Source organism: Physella acuta, unplaced genomic scaffold (genome assembly GCF_028476545.2).
Source record: "Physella acuta isolate Inbredline_101_S28 unplaced genomic scaffold, ASM2847654v3 ptg001576l, whole genome shotgun sequence".
Classification (NCBI taxonomy): Eukaryota; Metazoa; Mollusca; class Gastropoda; family Physidae; genus Physella; species Physella acuta.
This window is the reverse complement of record NW_026733090.1, coordinates 72,520-82,046: the sequence shown is the minus strand read 5'-3', so window position 1 is coordinate 82,046 and position 9,527 is coordinate 72,520. Positions and strand designations below refer to the sequence as shown.

The window sequence follows — 9,527 nt, the reverse complement described above, 5'->3', positions numbered from 1 at the left end:
GAAACTTTCTCGGCCTTTTGATCACGCTTGTTTGGTTTCATTTCACTTCGCGTAGCTTATTATCTAAATATTTAAAAAATATTCTTTGCTCAAAATCAGAATATTTGGTTTCTGCCACATAGATGCTTTGTGTAGATTTAATTTTTTTAGATATTAAACATCTGATCTACACACTTGTGTTAACTCTACCCATACATAATAATTTTAAAATTACAGTTTAATTACAAATACTCAAATGATAATGTAATTTGATTATGTATACATAATGTATTTCAATTTTATGGGTAAATTTAGAAGTTAATTTTTTATTACTTTTATAATAGGAAAGTATATTATCATATTAACAAAAAATGTTTGTATTGTATTGTAAACAAACAGATTTCTCATATCATTAACAAAACATGTTTGTACTATGTTGTCTATAAACTAATTTCTCATATCATTAACAAAACAGGTTTGTACTTTCTCAGGTGCCAACATTAAGTCGAAAAACATGTTGCAAGCATAAAAATATTTTAACACCCCGAAACATAGTGCTGCTAATAGCAGAGAATTTACATTAAATACTCGAACTCTCACATGAAATACACGACCGCTCATTATTTATGTAAGGCACACGTTAAACTAATGTCAGTTTAATATCGCTCATTTCTCCTGGGTGTCATTCAACGAGGCTGATCTATCCCAAGTTTTAACATCAGGTGTTTGTCTATAGCCCATCAAAAGCTGCAGGCTAATTGTGTCGTCACGTGGTAAATACATGCGGTGCCAATTGCAGGTTTATGCAAAGTCTGGACAAGATATGTCTAGATGGCACATCCCTGGTCTTTGTAAGTGTGTGTTAGTAGCCATATTTGTGGGGACATATATTTACGGTCAACCTTGTGATGTATTGATGGTCAACCTTGAGGTGTATTAAATTTTATGGTCAACCTTGTGATGTAGCTATGTTCAACCTTGTGATGTAGCTATGGTCAACCTTGTGATGTAGTTTCGGTCAACCTTGTGATGTAGCTATGGTCAACCTTGTGTTGTAGTTATGGCCATGTTAGTTTGGCTATGTTTGGGTGGCCGTCGTTTGAATCGAAATGTATTTATGGCCATGTGTCTGTGGCCAAGTTTGTATGGCCATGTGTCTGTGGTCAAGTGTGTATGGCCATGTGTTTGTGGTCAAGTTTGTATGGCCATGCTGGTAGGGGTATCGCTTGGTTTGGGTAGACCGGTTGAAACTGAAGTATTGATCTCTGCTTATCTAAAATCTTTTAAACGAGGTTTTTCAACGTCAAAATGAAAGGTTGCTGGGGAATCTTGATTTTTAAATTTAGATTTCCTTTTTTTATAAACAAAACGCCTTTCATAGCTCATCGCTTCAATCCATGGGTAGGCCAATATTTGCTAAACATTGAAGCTGAACTAAATGTGTCGGGTTTAAATTCACGATAAAATATACATATTTTGTAATCTATAGTATTATTGTAAAAGAGATTTGTGTAAGGAATTTCAATTACATAGCTATTGGCTACTCGGATTAAGATACTGGGCACTACTGACTAGATCATCTTATATCCAGATACCCCTTACATTAGGAGAATGGACAATACTGACTACACATTTACATAATCAGGTGTCCCTTCCCATTTGAGATTTCGGAAGCTTGCCTAAAATCTCCTTCAAGCGTTAACCATGGCGCTACGCCACCAAAAAAAGTAGCTTTAAATTTGTATCCAACATTACCATTGGCGTGATTTAAGATAAGTTCATTAAGCCCGGGACGAAGAGGTCAGCGCCTCGTTATCACTAGTTCAATCTCATCAAATCCGGGGACCGCGGCCCGTTAGCCAATCGAAAAGAAGACTCCTTCGGCTCCCAGCCAATCAGATTCACGCTCTAAAAGGCCGTGACTGAAGGGGAGAGAATTTCGGTCACTCCGGAAATTAGAGGGGCTGTTAGAGTTACTTATCCTGCCTGGTTTATTACCCGCCCAAGATGGTACATTGCTTGATTGCTGGTCAGCGCTGGACATCTTGATGGTGCCAGAGGGTTACAGGATCCTGTGACCGCTGGACACTGGTCAGTTCTGGACATCTTGATGGTGCCTGCGGGTTCCAGTATCCTGTAGTAGCTGGCCGGTCGTCCGAACATTAACAAACCCGTGGAGTTGACAATGGGGGAAGGGGAAATCACCAAAACGACAAATGTATTTCGGGCTCAATATGCTCAGGACCAGAATAGGCAAGTTGTGATGATAGTAGAGTAAATTTGATACAAACCTGATGATGGGGATTAATAGGGCGAAATAATGTATTCGTGTACAATAAGCACCACATTGTTGCAATATTGCTACATCGTTTGAACACATTTGATGCATCATTAGTAACCTATTGGTATATTACATTTACAAAAATGTTCTTAGTTGCATAAAAAGATAACATTTTACAACAGCTGGAATAATCTGTTGCAGACTTTACCTCTAAACGTTGATTTTATTTTTATTTGTATTTTAAGAAAAACGCTTTTGTGATTCCACACTTAAAGATAGTTGTAAGCATTGATAAAACAGCGTGTGAACTGGTTAACCTTGTTAGCTATGTTACATATACTGACATAATCTTCAATGACGTGCATTTGAAAAAGAAATCACAAATTTTTAGCTCTCACCAAAAGAAGCCTCTGTTACGTTACTGCGGCGACTATATGTTTACTTGACCACAACTAAACACCTCTCCAATACCCACCCCACCACCACCTCATCCACACACACAAAACACCTCTGTGTCCTTACAAACAAAACCCCACACAGACATCTTGTCCTGTGAGCTGATCTTGTCTGAAGATCTTCGTGTAATTTGTATTCCAGCTAGCAGCGTAACTTACTCTGGACAATATAACTTTCAGCCTCCTCCCCCACCCCCTCACACATTGATTTCCCCACCCCCTCACACACTGACCCCCCCCCCCCTCCGTACCCTGCTTGCCCTCAGTGTCGGGGCTACATCGTATTTGGTTCCATCTTCGAGCGGAGACGGCGTGTATTGTTGACCAATGGTCAGTTTCAAATCACGTGACAAGTCTGATCCAGCCGGTGAAGATTTGATGTACATGGAATAATGGCCATGTGGGGTGGGAGGTGGGGGAGGAACAGAGTGGGAGTAAATTGTGGTACAAAATTAGGAGGGGGTGGGAGGTAAAAGTACAGCGGGAGGGGAGAACTAGTCAAACATAACTAGGACTCAGAGATTGTGGTGCTATGTCCGGAGGTTGTAGGTAGTATTTATTAATATACTTGGAGACCAGACAATACTAGACATATGTATTGTGAAAGTGTACTTTGTTGGTGTTGAACTTCTTATTATTGCTTGGATGTGTGCTGTTTGATGAATCTGCTGGACTGTGTTCGATCTGCCTGTTGTACGGTTTGATGAGTTTGTTAGCTTGAATGTCTGTGTCAAATTTGCCTGACTTGCTGCTTGACACTAACAAACATGTATTCTTTAAGAAAATACAATTATACATTTTCTTGCCAACGTTGGTTATTTCTATTAGGAAGGCTACCACTCCATGTAACACAAATCTACTTGTGATATAAAGCTGCCCATGTCGTGCTGCCAAGGTCATGTTTCCTGATCAAACTGCCCAGGTCAATCTGTCCAGGTCAAGCTGCCCAGGTCAAGCTGCCCAGGTCATGACGCCCCCAACAACTCTACCAAGTCCACCTTTGATTAAATTCACATCATCAAATCTACTTGACTGACAGCGTCTAAAGAAATCGCTTGTACAAAAAATAAGTCATGCCTATATTTAAACTTCTGGAAACAACAGTGGAATCTATTTATAGCAAGTGGCGCCCTCAGGATATTTGAACCCTATTCTGATTACTTTAATCTCCCCATCATGCCTGATGTCCTTGCACCTGCCTCACGACGTGTATCACTTACCTGTTTAATAGGTTTTGTTAAAGTGCTGTAACGAGAAACATTTCCTGTTACGTCATCATTCAAAAACGGTGATTACTTTTTTTCCGAAACAAAAATGCAGAAATTAAATAATATTGAATGGCCAAGGTTAAATAAAAACCTCCTGGGGTAAATTTGGTGTATAATGGGATTATATAGCAAATATTTTGATCAGTGTTGGGCTAGATTTGATTTAAAGTTTATATTTTTTATACTAGTGGTTTTATTTTTACGTGAGATTAAATTTATTGATAAGAATACGGTATTAGTGAGGGCGCTCTTCGTGGATCTTTGAGAAGTGTAGACGCAAGTCTTTAATGTGAAACAAATAGTTTGATTCTCCGCTTCCTCCCAATGATAAAGTCAATACCACACGTTTTTTTCTCCCTCAACCACCACCATTTAGGGGGGGGGGGGTGACACCAAGGCAACAAAGAGCAAAATATTTAGAGAAAAACTTGAGGGGGGGTGCAAATCGAAAACTTGAGGGGGGGGTGCAAATCGAAAGTTTGAGGGGGGGGGGGGGGGTTGCAAATCGAAAACTTGAGGGGGGGGAGTGCAGATCGAAAATTTGAAACTTTGTCCCCGGGAAGGGTCGCTACGCCTCTAAGGGGTGACACCATTAAGTGCCGCACCGGGTGACACCCGACCTCGCTACGCCACTGACACGCCTATCTTTTAAGTGCCGCTCACAACACACCCGCTGTCACTCGACAAGTCGCTTCCCTTGTCACCCTCGTTCATTCCCTACAACAACATACATGTTAACACACCCAGGCTTGACACTATCTTACCATACAATAGTATACACACACCATACACAAACAACATACACACACACACATAGTTTACAGTACTGTGCTCCACATACACACCTTCCAAACAATTTCACATAGTATTCGCTAGAGCTGTCTTTCTGATGTACTATTTACCTCGAGAGTAAGTAAACAGACTGGATTTAGTTAAATTTTTCAGTTTTTATAGTTGTGATTTGATAAGGTTTGTTGGATTTGGCTAGCAAATGAACGTTAAAATTAGTAAGCGATAAAATTTTTGTGATTTAAAAACAAGTGTCTAAATGAATTTCCACGACGTAAGCGAATCTATGATTTAAAGCATCGATACAGTCTATTTGTTTAGAAGTATTTATTCGATATCCTTGAGCATACATCAAGTCTTCAATCATTACTGTCTAGTAGTTTTGTTACCAGAAGCTTAACCCGAGGTGAAATGATGGTTATTCTATACCACGTTAGGTTTAGTGATGTTAGGACGTGAGAACACAGCTGATGCAATCACAACTGACGGATTAAGATAAAGAGCGATAACCCAGATAATCCCGGATTATCATTAACAGATAAAGAGTTTAATCTCCCCACCTGAACGCTAATCCCAGATGGGAAAATTGAAACAGTCGACTTAATCTTCGAATATCAATACCAATTTGTAAACATAGAGTAACACTGACAGACTGATTCTCAAACAATATTTTGAATACAATAAACGCAATACTACAACAGGGTGTTATTTTATTTTTTGTCAGTAACGTTTTAGAAGATCAGAAAAGAAAACACTAAATCATTCATAGCTAGACACTTGTTTTGATAGTTATCGCTCTCTATTAAAAGAACATGGAGCGCCAAAACTAGACATTCGATCTATTTTGAATAAAGTTAACAAATAATTAACGAAAAAAAATACATAAATGCTGTCCAATCGAGAGAGTTGATTGTATATCGATTAGATGTAGAGGAATTTGTTGTCAGCACTTTGCCCAGCCGACTTTACTTTCCCTAACGAGTTGGGTAGTCATCAGAGCTGTAGTTCTGATTTGGACCTGGATTTGAACTCAAGCCTTTCGGGTTTGTAGCCTAGCGTTCTACCGCTTTTGCCACATCGTCCCATGTTGAAAAATAAGATTTAAAACAATGCAAACTTAATGCAATACGATACACGATTAGCATTTACATAAATCGTCCTGATATTTAAATGAATTTTGATTGACATTAAACAAGAACCAGGAGCGAGCTTTAACCTTCTAGAACTGAATTTGATAGTTTGAGTTTATTTCATGTTGATATTTGATGTTTACTGTTGCAAATGCCGGCATGTTACCTTCTCCCACCCCCACCCCCAACAACTACCATACCCGACATTCACAACATTCATGACATATACAAGTACACAATCTTCAAGTCTGACTGTTTTAAATTTCAGGTGACATTTCACACAACTGTACTTTCAATGTTTAACCTTTCTAAAGTTGAAAATTTGAAATTTATATGTTTTGTGTAGTGTCCGCCGTGTTAGCAATTATTTTCTGATGCCCGTTGATTTTTGTTTAACTCCCTAATGTAAAATTTGGTTTCAACATTTCGACGCTGATATCAACGAGGAAATAATTCCTCAAATGTTGAGTGCATGCAAGGCATGCTAAATTTACAACGGACGTGTCCATCATTATTTGCAATGTAGGAAATATGTGAGACATGGGCTTAATGAAAAGAAACATAATGACATTTTGACAAATGTGACATGTGACATGTATGACACAATGTAAATGACAACCTGGCAGAAGTAGGTGACAGTTTGATCAGTTTTAGGTCAAACTGTGTCAGACCCTGGAAATTGTGAACTCTTCAATCTTTACGAATAATGTAAAAACTAATTTTTAGAAAACTAGATTTAATGACTGTGCTTATCGCTAGAGGCAAAGTCGGAGTTCTATTTTAAAAGTCCTGATAAACTATAATGTACCAAATTAAAACTCCAGATTTTGAAAACTTTAATTTACCTATTTAAAAGAAAAGTTTATTTTAACAACAAATATATTTCGAAATTCCAGTAATAAATATAACTACTCTAAACATACAGTCCCACGTACTCTAACACATTTGAAAAAACATACACAGGGGGAGTTATTCAACATCACGTGCCATGGCCAGTGTATAAACCCGACTAGAATGTTCCAGACGGCGACGGACGGTCTGGTCATTTTCAGGAAACTCGGACAAAATCCGGACAAAATATATGCGCGACCACGTAATTAGCAGACTCTAGACAGACTCTAGACAGACTTTACAGTGCAGACAACGGAGTCCAGACAATGCCTTGAGAGATTAAAATAATTAGCACCCCCTGCCCCCCCCCCCCCCCCCACACCCACACCCACAATGTCTCTCACTTCACATTTCTAAAGTAAAACACTTCCTGGTCTAATATGTCTGCACTACTGGCTTTCACATCGGCTGGAACACGCACAAACAAACCAAAAGCAAGGCTCTTTGGTCTGGGAAATGCTATTTTAGTTGTCGTAAATTGTCGACAATTTTGTAGACATCTTTTTCGTTGTTGATGGCCGTGTATAGATTCATTGAGTGCGTTGTAGTGGAGGTTTACGCTAGAGATTGTTACAGTGGCTCATGTTACAGTGGCTCATGTTACAGTGGCTCATGTTACAGTGGCTCATGTTACAGTGGCTCATGTTACAGTGGCTCATGTTACAGTGGCTCAGTGGCTCATGTTACAGTGGCTCATGTTACAGTGGCTCAGTGGCTCATGTTACAGTGGCTCATGTTACAGTGGCTTATGTTACAAAGGCTCATGTTACAGTGGCTCACGTTACAGTGGCTCATGTTACAGTGGCTCACGTTACAGTGGCTCATGTTACAGTGGCTCATGTTACAGTGGCTCATGTTACAAGGGCTCATGTTACAGTGGCTCATGTTACAGTGGCTCATGTTACAGTGGCTCATGTTACAGTGGCTTATGTTACAAAGGCTCATGTTACAGTGGCTCACGTTACAGTGGCTCATGTTACAGTGGCTCACGTTACAGTGGCTCATGTTACAGTGGCTCATGTTACAGTGGCTCATGTTACAAGGGCTCATGTTACAGTGGCTCATGTTACAGTGGCTCATGCTACAGTGGCTCATGTTACAGTGGCTCATGTTACAGTGGCTCATGTTACAGTGGCTCATGTTACAGTGGCTCATGTTACAGTGGCTTATGTTACAGTGGCTAATGTTACAGTGGCTCAGTGGCTCTTGTTACAGTGGCTCATGTTACAGTGGCTAATGTTACAGTGGCTCAGTGGCTCTTGTTACAGTGGCTAATGTTACAGTGGCTCAGTGGCTCATGTTACAGTGGCTCATGTTACAGTGGCTCATGTTATAGTGGCTCATGTTATAGTGGCTCATATTACAGTGGCTCATGTTACAGTGGCTCATGTTACAGTGGCTCATGTTACAGTGGCTCATGTTACAGTGGCTCATGTTACAGTGGCTCATGTTACAGTTTATGTTAGGTGTAAAGATGTCTTTAATAAATTATTTCATTTTTTCTACTTTACTGCTAGTAATCTAACACCCGGTCTTTAAAGGTTTATTTGGTGTAGTATTGTCGGATTATGGCATTAAACTCTCTAAAAACCTTCAACCCCTTGATCCTGTAATAGCAGGGCTGCCTTACTGCATTAGCTCCGGGACATCTTACCCCGTATGCCAAGGTGTCTAGAGTGATCGACCCCTTAAGATGTTACCCACCTACCAAACTACAGTCCTTGCTGAATTTCTGATATTTCCTGTTTTAAAACCTTGGTTTATGTCGGTGATATGGGCAGTGCAAGAGACGATTTTCTGTCAATCATCCATCCAAGAAATCGGCCTTCAGACAATCGGCCTTAGGGATATCGGCCGTTATGCAGTCGGCATTTTAAGTGACTTAAAACATATATTTTTGTACAAGCTGCTTGCATTTGTAACGCATGAGAACCACTCGTTAACATACTCCTTTCTCTTGAACCTTCCATCAACCCCACACCAAGGAGAGACTACAGATCACGTGGGCTGTCTATCAACCACACCAAGGAGAGACTACAGATCACGTGGGCTGTCTATCAACCACACCAAGGAGATACTACAGATCACGTGGGCTGTCTATCAACCACACCAAGGAGAGACTACAGATCACGTGGGCTGTCTATCAACCACACCAAGGAGAGACTACAGATCACGTGGGCTGGGGCGTGTGTAGCAAGCAAGAAGCAAACACCTACGCATGAAACCTCCCCCCCCCTTCCATCTATTTAGTGTCACTTAGGGCTTTTAAAACAGCCCGCGATTGCCTTTTAGAAATAGCCCCGTCCTCAAAATGGCCACACTCAAACGCCGGGGAGGAGAGAAGAGGGGGGTATCGCAGGTCTGAAGCCGACGTCTCCAAGAAATAGGCGGGATAACTCGGCCACCAATTTTCGCATCCATATCGTGACGTTGTAAAATGTGGAGTGTATTACTTGCTTGCACCAAGGACAAAAAAAATTCCAGATAAATAAAAACGATATTTTTAGATGTATATGCTTATGCTCTCAAGTTATTTCTCAGCGTTTTTTGTAGGCTATGAAAATCTATGCGATATGTTTTTTACATTGTCGAAGATGTAAACTTGAAACAATAGTTCCATTTTCCTTATTGAGAATTTTAAATTGAAGCTTTGTACAACTATAATTATTTTAGTTTTCAATACTGTATTGCAATAGAGCTAGTATGATGTAGTTATTGTTTTCGTAAACTGAAT

The 9,527-nt window shown here is 39.9% G+C and overlaps 1 protein-coding gene across 1 annotated transcript; it reads right to left on the bottom strand.

Moving 5' to 3' along the window:
* Positions 1-7,501: 7,501 nt before the first annotated feature.
* LOC131928959 (keratin-associated protein 4-3-like) lies at positions 7,502-7,948 on the bottom strand. The gene has a single exon (XM_059285140.1). It carries the CDS (start codon positions 7,946-7,948, stop codon positions 7,502-7,504), a length of 447 nt encoding a protein of 148 aa, XP_059141123.1.
* Between the last annotated feature and the right edge of the window lie 1,579 nt (positions 7,949-9,527).

Excerpts from the sequence above, each read along its gene's own strand:
- LOC131928959 (XM_059285140.1), bottom strand. The coding sequence starts at position 7,948 with ATGAGCCACTGTAACATGAGCCACTGTAACATGAGCCACTGTAACATG.